At 43.4% G+C, this 16,370-nt stretch overlaps 1 protein-coding gene across 3 annotated transcripts in view; it reads left to right on the forward strand.

Moving 5' to 3' along the window:
* CLSTN2 (calsyntenin 2) overlaps window positions 1-10,968 on the forward strand; it is a 609,330-nt gene extending 598,362 nt beyond the window's left edge. For all 3 annotated transcript variants that reach the window (XM_086674405.1, XM_086674406.1, XM_086674407.1), the window contains 5 exons: window positions 6,578-6,748; window positions 7,222-7,367; window positions 7,475-7,598; window positions 8,270-8,454; window positions 10,294-10,968. In XM_086674405.1, coding sequence (XP_086530531.1) covers window positions 6,578-6,748; window positions 7,222-7,367; window positions 7,475-7,598; window positions 8,270-8,454; window positions 10,294-10,497 — 830 coding nt within the window. In that variant the 3' untranslated portion in view covers window positions 10,498-10,968. The remainder of the gene's footprint in view (window positions 1-6,577; window positions 6,749-7,221; window positions 7,368-7,474; window positions 7,599-8,269; window positions 8,455-10,293) is intronic.
* Window positions 10,969-16,370: the final 5,402 nt, after the last annotated feature.

Here is a 16,370-nt window from a genome sequence, read left to right on the forward strand (position 1 = left end):
TGTAAATAATGCTTCAATAAAAGTAGGGGTGCGTATGTCTTTTCAAATTAGTATTTATTTATTCTTTGTGTAAATACCCAATAGAATTACTAGATCATATGGTAATTCTATTTTTAATATTTTGAGGAACCTCTATACTGTTTTCCAGAGCAGCTGCACCAGTTTGCATTCCCACCAACAGTGTGCAAGATTTCCTTTTCCTCCACATCCTTGCCAACAGTTGTTTTTTCTTGTGTTTATTTTAGCCATTCTGAGAGATGTGAGGTGATGTATCATTGCAGTTTTTATTTGCATTTCCCTGATAATTAGTGGTGATAAGCCTTTTTTCATGTGTCTAATGGGCCATCTGAATGTCTTCTTTGGAAGAAATGTTTGCTCATGTCTTCTGTCCATTTTTTAATTGGATTATTTATTTTGGGGTATTGAGTTGTGTAAACTCTTTATATATTTTGGATACTAACCCTTTATCATTTGCAAATAACTTCTTCCATTCAGTACGTTGTCTTTTAGTTTTGATGATTGCTTCTTTTGCTATGCAGAAGCTTATTTCCATGTAGTCCCAATAGTTCATTTTTGCTTTTGGTTTCCCTTGTTTCAGAAGACATCCCTAGAAAAATGGTCCTATAGCCATTGTCAGAGAGATACCTGCCTGTGCGCTCTTCTAGGAATTTTATGGTTTCCAAGTTTTACAGTTAGGTCCTTAGTCCATTTTGATTTCATTTTTGTCTATGGTGTTGGAAAGTAGTCCACTGTCATTCTTTTGCATATAGCCATCCAGTTTTCCAAATACCATTTGTTGAAGAGACCATCATTTTCCCAAAGTATAGTCTTTCCTCCTTTGTCACAGATTAATTGACTTATGTGCATGGGTTCATTTCTGGGCTTTCTATTCTGTTCCATTGATCTATGCATCTATTCTGTGCTAGTACCATACTGTTTTGATTACTACAGCTCTGTAGTGTATCTCAAAATCTGGGATTGTGATACCTCCAGTTCTGTTCCTTTTTTTCAAGACTGCTTTGGCTATTTGGGGTCTTCTGTGATTTCATAAAAATTTTATGATTGTTCTGGTTCTAGTTCTGTTCTAATGCTGTTGGTATTTTGATAGAGATTGCATTAAATCTGTAGATTGCTGTAGGTAATATAGTCATTTTAACATTTCTTCTTCCAATCCATGAGAATGGGATGTCTTTCCCTTTGTGTCATCTTCATTTCTTTCATCATTGTTTTATAGTTTACAGAGTACAGGTCTTTCATCTCCTTGGTTAAGTTTATTGCTAGGTAGTTTATTATTTTTGGTGCAACTTTAAATGGGATTATTTTCTTAATTTCTTTTTCTGCTGCTTAATTGTGAGTGTATAGAAATTTCTGTTTGTGGATTTTGTATCCTGAGACCTTACTCAATTCCTTTATCAATTCTAGTAGTCTTTTGGTGGAGTCTATAGGGTTTTTTAGATACAGTATCATGTCATCTGCAAATAGTGAAAGTTTTACTTCTTCTTTACCAATATGGATTCCTTTTATATGTTTTTGTTGTATGATTGCTGTGGCTAGGACTTCTCGTACTTTGTTGGATAAAAGTGGTGAGAGTGGATATTCTTGTCTTCTTCCTGATCTTGGGGAAAAATCTCAGTTTTTCACCAATGAGTATGATGTTAGCTGTGGGTTTTTCATCTGTGGTCTTTATTATGTTGAGATATGTTCCCTCTAAACATACTTTGTGGAGGATTTTTATGATGAATGGAATTTTTACCTTGTCAAATGCTTTTTCTTCATCTATTGAAATGATCATATGTTTTTCATTTTTTCTCTTGTTGATGTGATGTGTCGTGTTGATTGTTTTGCAAATATTGAACTACCCTTGCATCCTGGGAATAAAACCAATTTGATCATGGTAAGTGCTTTCTTTAATGTATTGTTGGATTCAGTTTGGTAATATTTTGTTAAGGATTTTTGCAACTATGTTCATCAGGGATATTGGCCTGTAGTTTTCCTTTTTGGTAGTGTCTTTATCTGGTTTGGGTATCAGGGTAATGCTGTTCTCAGAATGAATTTGGATGCTTTCCTTCTTTAATTTTTTGGAAGTTTGAGAAGAATATGTATTAACTCTTTAAATGTTTGGTAGAATTCACTTGTGAAGCCATCTGGTACTGGACTCTTGTTTTTTGGGAAGTATCTGATTACTGACTCAATTGCACTACTAGTGATCAGTCTGTTTAAATTTTCTATTTCTTCCTGATTCCATTTGGGGAGATTATATGTTTACCCATTTCTCCTAGGTTGTCTAACTTGTTGGCATAGGATTTGTCATAATATTCTCTTATAAACCTTTGTATTTCTGTGGTGTTGGTTATTTCTCCTCTTTCATTTCTGATTGTTAGTCCTCTTTTTTTCTTTTAATGAGTCCAGCTAAAGGTTTATCGATTTTGTTCATCTTTTCAAAGAACCAGCTCCTGGTTTCACTGAGCTATCCTATTGCTTTTGCAGTTTCTATTTCATTTATTTCTGCTCTAATCTTTATTATTTCTTTGTTTCTACTGGTTTGGGGTTTTGTTTGTTGTTCTTTTTCTAGCTCCTTTAGGTGTAAGGTTGTTTGAGATTTTTCTTCCTGCTTGAGGCGAGCTTATGTTGCCATAAACTTCCCTTTTAGAACAGCTTTTGCTGCATCCCGAAGATTTTGGCCCATTATATTTTCATTTGTCTCTATGTATTTTTTTTTAATTTCCTCTTGGATTTCTTGGTTGACCCTTTCATCGTTTACTAGCACATTCTAATAGCCTGCATGTATTTGTGTTCTTTCCAAGTTTTTTCTTGTGGTTGCTTTCTAGGTTCATAGCACTGTGTTTGGAAAAGATGCATGGTATGATTTTGATCTTTATGAATTTATTGAGACTTTATGACTTAATATATACTCTGGAAAATGTTCCAGGTGTAATAGAAAATGTTTATTTATTCTGTTTTAGGATGCACTGTTCTGAATAGATCTATTAGATTCATCTGGCCCAATGTGTCATTCAAAGCCACTGTTTCCTTGTTGATTTTCTGTTTGGATGACCTGTCATTTATGTAAGTGGGGTGTTAAAGTCCCCTACTATTATTTTATTATTCTCAACTAATTGTGCTCACTTCGGCAGCACATATACTAATATTATTCTCCACTAATTCCTTTATGTTTGTTATTGGCTGCTTTATGTATTTGGGTGCTCTCATGTTGGATGCATATTTACAATTGTTATATCTTCTTGTTGGATTGTCCCCTTTATGATTATATAGTGTCTTTTGTCTCTTGTTACAGTCTTTGTTTTAAAGTCTATTTTGTCTGAGAGAAGTACTGCTACCCCAGCTTGCTTTCCACTTCTATTTACATGATAAATGCTTTTCCATCCCTTCACTTGCAGTCGGCATGTTTCTCTAGGTCTGAAATGAGTCTTTTGTAGGCAGCATACAGATGGGTCTTGTTTTTGTTTATCCATTCCATCACCCTGTGTCTTTTTTAGGAGCATTTAGTCCATTTACATTTAATGTAATTATTGGTAAATACTCTCTGCCATTTTGTTACTTGTTTTATAGTTGTTTTTGTAGTTCTCTGTTCTGTTCTTCTCTTGCTCTCTTCTCTCACGGTTGGTTGGCTTTTTTTAGTGATATGCTTGGATGCCATTCTCTTTATTTTTTACATATCTGTTCTCGTTTTTTTGATTTGTGGTTACCAGTAGGTTTGTATATAACATCTTCTGCATTTAGCAATCTGTATTAAGTTAATGGTCCCTTATGTTTGAACCCATTCTTGACTCCTCTCCACCCCACCCCCATTTTAGGTACATGGTGTCATACTTTATACTCTTTTGTGAGTCCCTTGACTGATTTTTATAGATATTTTTTACTCCTCTTGTGCTTCCTAAATTTCTTACTGCTACTTATGGTCTTTCCTTTTCACTCAGTGAATCCTCTTTCCCATTTCTTATAGTGCTGATTTAGTCACCATAAATTCATTTATGTTTTGTTTACCTGGGAAATTCTTTCTCTCCTTCGATTCTTAATGATAGCCTTGCTGGATAGGGTATTCTTGATTGCAGGGTTTTTTTCCCCTTTAGGCACTTTGAATATATCATGCCACTCCCTTCTGGCTTGCAAACTCTCTGCTGAAAAATCAGCTGATAGCTTATGGGGCTTCCTTTGTATCTGTTTTCTTTTTCTTAAGAATTGTCACTACTTCTTGCCATTTTAATGATTGTATCTTGGTGTGGGCCTCCCTGGGTTGATTTTATTGGGGGCTCTCTGTGCCTTCTGGATCTGTTTTTCCCCCCACATTTAGGAAGTTTTCAGGTATTATTTCTTTAAGCAAATTTTCTACCCCTTTTCTCTCTTCCCCTGGCATCCCTATAGTGTGAATGTTGTTATGCTTGATGGTGTCACAGAATTCTCCAAGTCTCTTTTCTCTTTCTGTCTTTCCCTCTCTCCCCTGTTCAGGTTTATTGCTTTCCATCACTCTGTCCTCCAGGTTGCTGAGCTCTTCTCCTTCTTCTAGTCTACTATTTATTTCATCTAGTGTATTTTTATTTTCAGCTATTGAGTTCTTCATCTCTGGTGATTTAGGTTTCCTCTTTGTTGAGGAACTCACTGAGGTCCTTTACCCTTCACCAATCCAGTGAGTATCTCTATGACTATAACTTTAAATTCTGTATCACAGATATTAATCTTCTCATTTTTGTTTAGGTCTCTCGCTGTGATTTAGTCCTGTTCTTTCATTTGGGACATATTCCTCTGTCTCATTTTGTCTAACCTTCTGTGTGTAAGCAATGTCAGCTACATGTACTGCTCTTGAAAGGAGTGGCCTTATGAAAAAGAGGCCCTATAGTGCCCTGCAGTGTCCCCTGTTGACTACAACCTGGCACTTCAGGAATGTCTCCTATGTGTGTTGTGTGTGCTCTACTGTTGTGGATAAGTTTTTGCCTTCATCACAGTAGTATCGCACTGCAGGGTTCTTTCCCTGTATTGCCCTCTAAGTAGCTTTTGTTAGTGGATGGGGCCTGCAGTTAGATCAGATATCTTCCCCCAGCCTACTACTAGGGCTGTAGTCTGGCTGGTATGTGTGATTATCATCCCCTTTTCCAAGGCCAGGAATCTCTTTGGAGCAGTGCTAGTCCTTTTGGGGTTGCTTACACACTGCCAGGCTTGTGGCACTACTTTGGATGGGCTCCAGCCAAGGGCATTTTGGAGGAGGCCAGTCAGCAGAATTTGGGACATGGCACTTGGTTTTAGCAAGGTTTATGTACATCTGCTATGGGAGGGGACATTTCTGTAGGTGAACCTGGGTGCAGTTGCACTGCTAGCAAGTTAGGTAGCATGTGTTGGTGCTGTGCTGGTTCCTGTAGGTGTCTGTGTATCTAGGCTGGGGAGCAGGGGAGGGAAATGGTACCCACCAGCTCCTTTGTTCCTAGAGCAGTCTCCCAATGACCTCTGCCCCTCTGCACACACTTTGAGAATAAAAACAAATCTCCCTTCAGTATACCCTGGGCCTTTGGCTCCCCCAGAGCCAAACCCACTAATTTTTAATGTTCTAGGGGTTAAACCAATTTTGAGAACTCATGAAATTATACCCAACTGGTTTTCAAAGCCAAATGGTATGGGGATTAATCTTCTCTGTGTAGGTTCCCCATCCCTGGGGTGCCTGGCATGAGCGTCTGTGTTTTTCCCCTATCTGTACCCATGGCATCCCTCCCTCCCATGGACACGTTTAGCTCCTGAGTACATCTCTTCCCTTCCTATCCTCTTCATGTGGCCTCTTCTCTACATTTAGTTTTGGAGTTTGTTGTGCCAGTCTTCAGATTATTTTCTGGGTTATTTACACTAATGTGGTGTTATCAAGGTATGTCCCTGGGACAAAGTGAGCTTAGGGTCCTCCTACTCTGCCATCTTCCCCAGAAGTCCCAATCATTTTTAAGTTAGGACTGCCAACCTGTCCAGCATTCAAATATTCAGACATCCCTTTGGGAAATTTGTGGTCATAAAATCAGGCAACGATGGTTAAACTGACCAAAAGCTTGACAACTAACCAGTTTACTTAACCATTTGATTATATTAACAATGCTTCTCTCTTTGAACAATGTGTAGTGATATACTCCATATGAGCCCCTGGGTTAGATACTGAGGAGTCATTCCTAAAAAACTAGTGCCTCTACCCTTGAAAAACCCAAGGTTTGTTGGGGGGTCACAGACACATATACCATGACGCCATGGGGAAAACTAGGGAAGCATGGTAGAAAGGCACTTACCTTTTGCTTATGAAGCACCTAACTAGATGCCAGACACGATCTTCAATCCTCTCAAGACCCTCACTCTCCTTACAGATGAGGAAAGAGAGAGGTAGGTAGTTTCTCACACAAATCCAGGCCCTCCAACCTCAGGGCCTACCTGGGCGTTCATCTGAGCAGTGAAGACAGTGGTTGGGATGGCACAGCCTCTTCCCCTGACCCAGCCTGACCCTGGGGTGTAGTCGCAGAGGAGGAAGATGACATACAAGGCCTGCTGTCTGAGTTGTCCTCATGCTTGTGTTTCCCATGTGTCTGTCTTCCCTCAGCCCCCAAATCAGCAGTCTTAGAAGAAATGCTCCATAACCTAGATTTCTGTGACATTTTGGTACTTGGAGGGGACCTGGACCCAAGACAGGAATGCTTAGAGCTCAACCACAGTGAGCTCCATCAGCGACACCTGGATGCCACTAACTCCACCGCAGGTTACTCCATCTATGGTAAGGCCACACTTGGCCCCTTCACCTGGTGGTCTCCTTTCAGAGTGCCTTCATGCAAGAGTCATGAGTGTGATGGCACTCTGGCACCTGTGGAATAGGGGTCATGCGGAGACTCTTGACCTCAGAGCATGGACTTATAGCCCCTCCTTCCATGAATTACTCCAGTATCTTGAGGACCTGGCCCACATCTCATTCCTGGGAACATCTACAGAAAGTAGGTGCATGCTTTATCTTATAATGTTTGATCTCAGCAAATATTATAGCAGCATTTGATAGACTGAGGCCAAACATTCTGGTCAGAGACCAATGTATTTGGAAATCCCGTGGGTCAGTTTAATTGGCTCCTTAGAACTTCTGTGCCTACTCATTGCCCTTAAGCATCTCAAAATTCAGGAGATTCACAAGTCTCAGCAGCCACAGCCTGTATCCCCCATCTTCTGCCTTCTTATGACAGGTGTGGTCTCTTGGCACAGGTGTGGGCTCCATGAGCCGCTATGAGCAGGTGCTGCATCACATCCGCTACCGCAACTGGCATCCAGCTTCCCTGGAGTCCCGACGGTTTAGAATCAAGTGCTCAGAACTCAATGGACGTTATACTAGCAATGAGTTCAACCTCGAGGTGAGTGAGCCCTGCTATCATTAGGGAATCTCACACCCACTTGTTCCTCATTTGTCTGGGCCCACCTGCCACTCTTGGTCAGCAGCACCTCTCCCTGCTCTTCCCAGGTCAGCATCCTCCATGAGGTCAGAATGTCAGACAAGGAGCACGTCAGCCACCTTATTGTGCAGCCTCCCTTCCTACAGTCTGTCCACCACCCCGAGTCCCGGAGTAGCATCCAGCGCAGTTCAGGTAGGTGGCCTTGGAGGAAGGACCTCAGGATACCAGGTGGTCACTGTGATTGAAGACCACCCACTAACAGGTATGGTGCAGGAGCTACAGGTACCCAGAAATGGGAAAGCTGGGAGCCCTACCTCTCAGATACTCACAGCCTCAGTAAGTGGCCAGTCAGGGAAAGAAGTTACACACAACATATCATAACAGAGTTTAGTACAGAGTACTAGGGTAAAATCTTCCAAGTCTTTTAGGCCTCAGAGCCACATCCTGTGTGAAGCTTTCCATGAACCCCTTCATATGCTCACACACATGCATATGTACACCATATTGGGGTCTCCCACCCTTATTTCTGTTCTAGTCTTGCCATTTATATTACTGTCTGGTGGGCCCTCCATCCTTATGAAATTCCACAGTCACCTGCCTGTCAGTGGACGCTGCCCTAGAGTCTGAGGGGGAAAGCCAGAGATAGAATTTACATCAGTTATTTCATTTACTTCCCACAATTACCCATTGTATAGATGAAGAAAATAAAGCCCAGACAGAGTAAGGAGCTGGTCCAGAGTTCTACAGCTGAGAAATGGTAGAGCAGATTTTAACCTACACATGGATGTTTCATTCACACGCCATCCCAAGACTGAGCTAGTCCTTCCGTTCACCATGTCACGTGGATTCCTTCCTTGTTCCAGTGGTCCCAAGCATCGCCACAGTGGTCATCATCATCTCCGTGTGCATGCTGGTGTTTGTCGTGGCCATGGGCGTGTACCGGGTCCGGATCGCCCACCAGCACTTCACCCAGGAGACTGAGGCTGCCAAGGAGGCGGAGATGGATTGGGACGACTCTGCGCTCACTATCACAGTCAACCCCATGGAGGTGATCCCCGTGCAGGGGCTGGGATCTTGGGGCAGGATGCTTCCCCTCCACCAGCTCCACCTTTCCTGTGCCGGAAGCCCTGCCCCAACTAGCCCAGCCCCACTGACCCTTCCCTTTTCTGAGCACCTCCAGCCCACGCAACCTGCATGGACCATACTTTCCTACCAGCTGCATTCACTGATTAAAAACGTGTGAATTGCTCTCACCCTACAAACAGAACCAGACATTTCTTAAGACAAGCAGCCATGTGGTGTCTATCCCTTGCCTCCCCCATAGTATTTAACTCAGAGCTGACTAACACTTAAAAACTGAGTATTGAATTTTTGATTAACAGTGTAAATTAGATGGCTTTGCTCCATACTGCCTGCAGAGCTCATGTAAAGGTTCAGAACAGGTTAAAACAAAAATATAACATCACTACTTGCCATTCAGCGAGGCCCCATTATACCAGACACTGCATAAGGAGCTCTGTATATACCACCTCATTTAATCTTCACAGCCCTCTGTGAAGTAGGGGTCCTCATCCTCACCAAGGTGGGAACCAACTCTGAGAGGAAAGTAAAAGTGCTCAAACTTATACAGCTGGTAATGGCATTGCCAATATTCAACGCAAGGTTACCAGATCCTAACATTCATAACTTTCAGTTAGCCAGCAACCTCCAGCATCCACCCATGAGGGTCTAAGACCCCAGCTCTGGACATACAAATATCAAAGTACCTTTTGGTCTGCCCATGGGCCCTGGGTGCTAGAGGCAGGGGAAGATCAGGAAAAGTCACTGAGAAATGAAGATTCTCCCAGTTTGGTCCTCAGCGTCCCCCTAAGTTGGCCTCATGCTCCAATTTCATAGCCAGAGTGCCAGTGCAGCTCAGCTTCTTCTAGCACACGGTGTAGGTATAATGCTGAGTGCACCACTGTAGGAACACCAGCATCTCCCCCTCAGAGAGCTGAGCCTCAGGTGTGGCAAATAAACCACTATGCCTAGAACAATCTGAGTACCAGGCAAGAGTGTTCTTACCGAGGGCTAACCTGCTGATTCCAATGGTCAGTGAAGCATGAGTAGGGAGATCCATTGAGGCTCAAGTATTCAGGAAAGATTTCCTGGAGGAGGTTAGCTTGAGAGAGGCCTTGAAGAATGGGGGCAGGGGGCAAAGTAGAAGGGAAGCCACTCCAGGGAGGGGACACAATCACACAACAGCAAACATCAACTCAAAACATAAATCCAAAACTAAGATAAGCTGGCCAGGAGGGTAGGGGGAATGGAACTGGAAAAGAGTGGGGTTGAGTTTGAGGACACAAGTCTCAGAAGGTGAGGGAAGGCATGGAAAATGAGGACCATGGTCCTTCCCAAAGGAGTAATTCGGAGGGGCAGTACACCTGAGTCTTGGCTTAAAAGACGACCTGCTCCCAGAGAATATAATCTCACCTGGGAACAGGCCGTAAGCTTAAATGCCATTATCTCCTGGAAAAGCAAACACTTAAGGCTTGGAAAGTTCCATAGAGACAGGCTTCAGAAATGCCAGAAAGCAAACCTTGGCATAAAAGGCTCATTAAATGATGGAAGGGATGGGCTTCAATGTCTTGTGTTTAAAACACACAATTTACCTTGAGTGCAGATCTTAGAATTTGCGATTTCTTCGCTGTCCTTAGCCCTCCCATTTCCCTTTCACCAGAGGACTGCCCACCCAGGAGGCAGATCTCCAGGCCCAAGGATTTAGCGTGAAGGGAAAGGAATCCAAGGGGCCCAAAATATTCCCTTAGTGGAGGAAAAAACGTCTAGGTTCCAAAGCAGCTTTTGCTCAGCCCCTGATGAGCATATACCTTCTCTCCCTGACATCCAGAAACATGAAGAACCAGGGCATGGAGAAGAAGAGACTGAGGAGGAAGAGGAGGAAGAAGTAGAGGAAGACGTGAGCTCCAGCAGCAGTGACTCAGAGGACAGCGAAGAGGAAGAGGAGGAGGAAGGGATGGGCAGGGGCGGACATGGGCAGAGTGGAGCCAGGCAAGCCCAGCTCGAGTGGGACGACTCCGCCCTTCCCTACTAGCGCCCGGCTGTCTGCGCCCACCCACGTGTCCCTTTTGTAAGCCTCACCCCAGTGTACACCTAAGTCTATCACATGTCGCCTCTGATCTCTAGGACAGGTCTGGGCAGGCCCTCCCCAGTGTCCTGGAAGCCACCCGTTATGCCTTGGGCACTCCCTATGTCCCAGCCCCAGGGTAGTTCCAAGAAGCCCAGGGTCATTAGTGGAGACTTCAAGGTGGACTTTGTCCTGTAGCCCTCACTTTTCCTGCCCTGGGCTCACCCAGCATCCTGCCAGCCAATCTGCAGAGTTATGCCATTGCTTTTCTCTGCAGGGAAGAAAGTAAGCCTTTATGTCACTCACCTCCCCCGGGTTCCCCATGGCCAGGGACCTTGGGTTCCAGCTCACTGTGCGTGTACCTGACCCAGTCTCCTCTTCCACACAGACCAGCAGGTTCTCTTTACCTGACTCTTCAGGTGGCTTCACACAGGCAAGGTGGTCAGACTTCACACACAAGAGGTCTCAGTCCTTAACACTTTAAAGGAAAATCCTTGTTGAGGCAAAAATTAAATGTATAGGGAAAGGTTCACACATAGGCGCGTGCACACCCACATGCATACATACACCCTCCCCAGTTTGGAGAACCTTTCCCCTTTATCCTTTTGGAGGCCACATAAAGCTTAGATGAAAAGTCCAAAACCAAGAATAGGTCCTTGACCACAGCAGGGCCTGAACCCCAGCCAAAGCTATCTGCAAACCTACCTGCCTTGGTGCCCTGCTGGGGGCTGCCACCACAGGACAATGCAGAAACCAGGAAGCACGCCACAGAGGCACTGCCCCAGGCAACAGCATGACAAGCCTGCAGCCAGGGACCAGAAGGAAAGGCTGATGAGATGAGCAGCTAGGCGTCATGGTGGGCACAGATCTGGGGGACAGGGGTGAATGGTGTCTCCTGAGCCAGAGGTTACCTCATCACCTCATCACCTGTCTCACACTGTTTTTCCTCTTAAAAAAATACATTCCTCTTGGATGTATTAGGACAAGCATGAACTGTGCTGGATCTAAAATGAAAAGTTTGGAGATCTGAATGCTAGGAATTAGAAGCATATCTGTGATAGTAATAGCCGCTGCTTTATTCTCATAAAAGGAGCAACACTTTGGGTGGAGGGCAAATAGATCTGAAAACCTAATTTCTTTCTTTCTTCTTATTTTAATAAGAAAATCTTTTCCACCTCCATCCTAATGTGGACACCTCATGACGAGAACTGTTGCTATAGTAACTCATCTGTGCTCTTTTGTGACCAAGAGAATAGCAGGCAAGAAACAGGGCCATCCTAGGACTTCCACGAGGCTCTGAGACCATCTTTGTTTTGAATTTCTTTGGCTTTGTCCTCAGTATGTACAATCTGTCCCCGTCCTCCTGCAGTCCCTACCCCATCCCATACTGGCATAGGCACAGAGCTGGCCCCTAGTCACAATGGCATTCAGGTTCAAAAGAAGAGAATCTGTTCATTTGATTCACCATGTCACCAAAACAGAGCATAAGGGGGACCATCATCAGTGTCTTCCACCCAGTGAGGATCCGTGATAGGCCTTTGCAAAATTCTGATTCAAGAAAACTACCTTAAGTGGCTTTTTCCACCACTGAAAGTGGTTTTTGCAGATCTGTTCCCTCCTTTGAGCCTCACAATAATTATATCAGGGAGTTGGGATATCTATTGTCAGGAACATTTCCCTTAAGAGTAAACTGAGGTTCAGAGATTGAACATCTTGTTCAGAGTCATTCAGAGGCATAGACGAGACTAGACTCCCCACCTTCCACTCTTGGTCCAGTGCCCACCACCCTGCTTCTACTTATATTCATACTTATGCAGCTAACAGGCATTGCTGAGGACCTACTGTGTGCTAAGCACTCAGCCAGCAATGATGGGAAATGATAAAGCTGAGATGAGCTCCTCCCCCTCAGAGACATAAAAGTTGCAAAGGAGAAACAAATAGGCATAGAAATTATACAAGAGACCGACACAGAGTGGGGAGAGAAGTCACAGGAAGAAGAGGAACACAATCACAAGTGCTCTTGTTTTTTCCTTCTTAGGGAAAAATGAAGGGAGAAGTTTGGAATTTTATATTCATTGAATGGAAATAGACACATCTGTGAATTCTCCCAACCAAAAAATAACCCTTTTCTATCAGGCTGTCTGCACGTCTACAAGGAGAAAATAGGTAACGCTGCTTAGCCCTCCCAATTCCCTTAAAAAATTCTCCAGTTGGGCATTTAGGAGCTAACAGAATTCTCCCAAAATTATGGCAGTAAAAGCCAAATTTATGGTTTAAAACTAACTTTTGTTATTCATAAGATAATTTGTTTTTACTGTTTCAAGTTTTTATATAAATTCTAGGTAGTTAACATTTAGTGTAATATTAGCTTCAGGAGAATTTAGTGATTCATCACTTACATACCACACCCAGTGCTCATCACAACGAATTCTTTTTAATTGGATTTCCATTTAAAACATTAAGTCTGGTTTTCATAAGAGCACCTTGCTCAGTATGTTCGGATTGGTTGGGGTGGGAAGGTGTTCCTCATGCCCTGTGGCTGTCTCCAATTTCTGCATCACTTACTCAAGGTTGAGTGAGCTATTTGGGGCATACATCAGGGAGGGTATGGGAGAAGCAGATCAAAGTGGCATTTGGCTAGGGTAGCAGAGTTCAATCATCTGTGACTAGATTGACAGAGGGAAACAAGGAGAACAACACATCAGGACCCTCTCCATCAGCTCCTATTGTAGGAGGTCACACTGCATGTCAGCTCCACAAGTGAGACACTTGATGCTGCTAGATCAACGGATGTTTATCACATCCCATGCCCTACTCATCACCATGGATGAGAACAAAGAGGAATGGTTATATAAAAGGAGCAAAAGCATCAGGTGGTATTCAGGTGAGTGGCAAGTAATGTCACTTGCCCTCTACCAGATATTCTAATTACGAGTGAAAAATGTCACTAATCAGCCCAGCATTTTCCAGACTCCATATGCTGGTATCAGGGAACCAGAACTCCCAGATGGCCCAGACGCCATGCAGCCTGGCATCTAGACAGCAGCAGCAGCAGATGCAGGCTCAGACCCCAGAGGAACAGCTGACCAATCTGGCCACAGACCAGACCATTGTTTATCTTGCCAAGAGGATGACCAGATTCTGTTCTCTGGAGCTGGAAAATAGGCTAAAACCTCTCAAGTGATTCAGGTGACAGGGAGGAAGAGGAGGTTGAAATGGAAAAAGCCAGTATAGACTGAGTTGCCTCAATGGAGTAAAGGAATCAACCAGTTGGTCACCTGTCTTAAAGAATACTGAAAGTATATTCTAGTAAGTTAATCAAATCCTTTAAGTCTGACCAAGGCCCAAATTTATGTAGATAACAAAAATGTGATTTTAGTGGGATCTTAGTTCATTACCACTTTCTTGAATGTTCTCCATCATCCTATCAAGCAAAGTTTAGACCACACATCTCTGCAGGTAACAAGAGCTGTACCTTGTGGACATGGACCCTCCAGGGAGAGGGCTCCTGGTGGGAAGCAATGTCCTCCGTGCCTGTACATACAGCAGATGTCGGCAAACTCTATCTGTAAAGAGCCAGATAGTAAATATTTTGTACTTTGCAAGGCCATATCGTCTCTGTTACAAGTATTCAACTCTTCCACCATAACATGAAACAAGCCACAGACAATACATAAACCAATGGATATGGTATGTTCCAAAGAAAATTATTTATGAATACTAAAAAAGCCGACCATTTGAATTCATATTTTTACATATCATGAAATTTTATTACTTTTTTTTTTTTTTTACTTTCAACCTTTTAAAAATTGAAAAACTCTTCTGAGCCCATGGGCCATACAAAACCCAGCAGCCAGCCAGATGTGGTCTGCGGGCTTTAACTTACACACCTCTACCATACGTTCATGAAAAGCAGTCCTCCATTTGCCAAGGAAGAGAAAATTGCTGTCTTAGACCCTTCTTTCAACTACCCAGGGGCCTTTGCCTCCAAAATGAACAGCAACTCCATAGCCCTTAATTAAGCTGTTTTAAATGTCCATGTCCCAGCGAGGAAATGACAACAACCAAAAAACAAAACAAAACAAAAACAAAAAAACACCTGTTACTGGTGGAATTGACTCAAACACAGGCAATCATTCATCATTCATCTAGAACTCCAAGCTCTGGGTCCAGGAACTGACTGACCACTGAGCGCTAACCCCCTAGAGCTCAGGGTCAATTCCCAGGAGCAGCACCTTCCCTACACGACTCAGCCCATAATGATTTCTAAGCAGGAGTGTTCATTATCTCAGACTGATTTCCATTTTAGCCCTGCTCATGCCATTGCTCTAAAAATGATCCTAAAGACTGTTGACTGAATCAATAGCAACATAATCAGTAGAAAGCCCTACCCGGCACATTTCAAAATTAGCAGTCTACTTGGCTCTATGATTCAATATTAGCAAGAGGAAGAAAAGAGGACTTTTTAACCATACTCTCATTGAAATTAACCAAATCAGTTTTACAAAAAAATTGAGGGAGTGAGTTTAATTCTTTGAAATAATTTATGAGTGAAAAGTATATGATTTTTAGGTACAATCATTCTCAGGCCTTTGGGGGATCTCCAAAGCCCCTGCAAAATACTTTGGAGGGCTATGGATGGTATAGGTTCCTCTATCTGCATCAGACTTTTATCGAGGCTGACAAGCCAAAGCCCTTGGCACAATTTAATTTTCATGTAATCACTTTCTGCTGCCCTACTCTAGGCAAAGGAAATGAGCAGTCAAAGTTTTGAAGTCTACTCCAGACCTTCATTTCCCTGCCTTTATTTACTTTATAAATTTATTCTGTACCTACTTTATAGATCTTGCTCTAGTTTTCCATTTGGCACCAACTACAAAGGAGTGTTGGCTTTATAAGGGCTATGGGCTAGATGTCGAACTTGACTCTCTCCCAGGAAGACACAAAGAGACACAAGAAGTTACCTCCACCAGCACCCCAGAAAGCAATCAAACATTCCCTGGATGCCATTAGCGAACAGATGGGATTCTGTGCTTGCAGCTATGTTCAGTGTAGTTCAGCAAATCCTTGTTGAGCACCCATGGTGTGCCAGGCCCTGTGCCAGAAACAGGGAATGGTGAATGAATGAGGCACGGCCCTGCCCAGGAGGGTCTCCCGGTCTCATGAGCTGTTGGCATGCTTCCCTTGCAATGCTGGAGGCTGTCTGAGAGCAGTTGGGAAGTTGAGATGCAGACAGAAGTTTGCAGTTGGGGGATGTGGGTAACTTGCTTTTGCAGTTCTCCATCCTAAGTTAGATGGTAGGTGTGATTCTGAGAGCCCTGACACACACTGCCAAGGCAAGAGAGGAGGAGATCTCTAGGGAAGCAGGCAATGCCCCAACCTGACCCAGGTCACGTATGGATGAAAGCCAGTCACCCTGCCCATCAGGTAGATATCACGTGGCCATTGATCTGAGGTTCGAAACTAGGCCAAAGGAAGTTCTTAAGTATGAACAACAGGATGAATTCTTAAGCATGAATACCTGGAAAGTAACCCAGGTACAGAGGCTGGTATGTGCCAAGTTCCAAAGGCATGAAAAGCCTGATGTGAGGGAGTATCCCTGAGGCCTAAAGTCAGAGCTGAGGAGGAAAGAAGGACCTAACCTTTCAGGACCAGATAAGGGGCCACAGGACACTGTAGAGCAGAGGTCCTCAAGGTGCATCCCTGGACTAGAGCATCACCTGAGGATGAATGAGAAATGCAAAATCTTGGGATCCACCTGAGAGCTACTACACCACAAACCAGGGTAGAGCCCAGCTGTTTATGTTTTAAGGCTCTCTGATCCTGATGCACACTAAGGT

Source organism: Puma concolor, chromosome C2 (assembly GCF_028749965.1).
Source record: "Puma concolor isolate L17-30 chromosome C2, mPumCon1.1.hap2, whole genome shotgun sequence".
NCBI classification, from domain to species: Eukaryota; Metazoa; Chordata; class Mammalia; order Carnivora; family Felidae; genus Puma; species Puma concolor.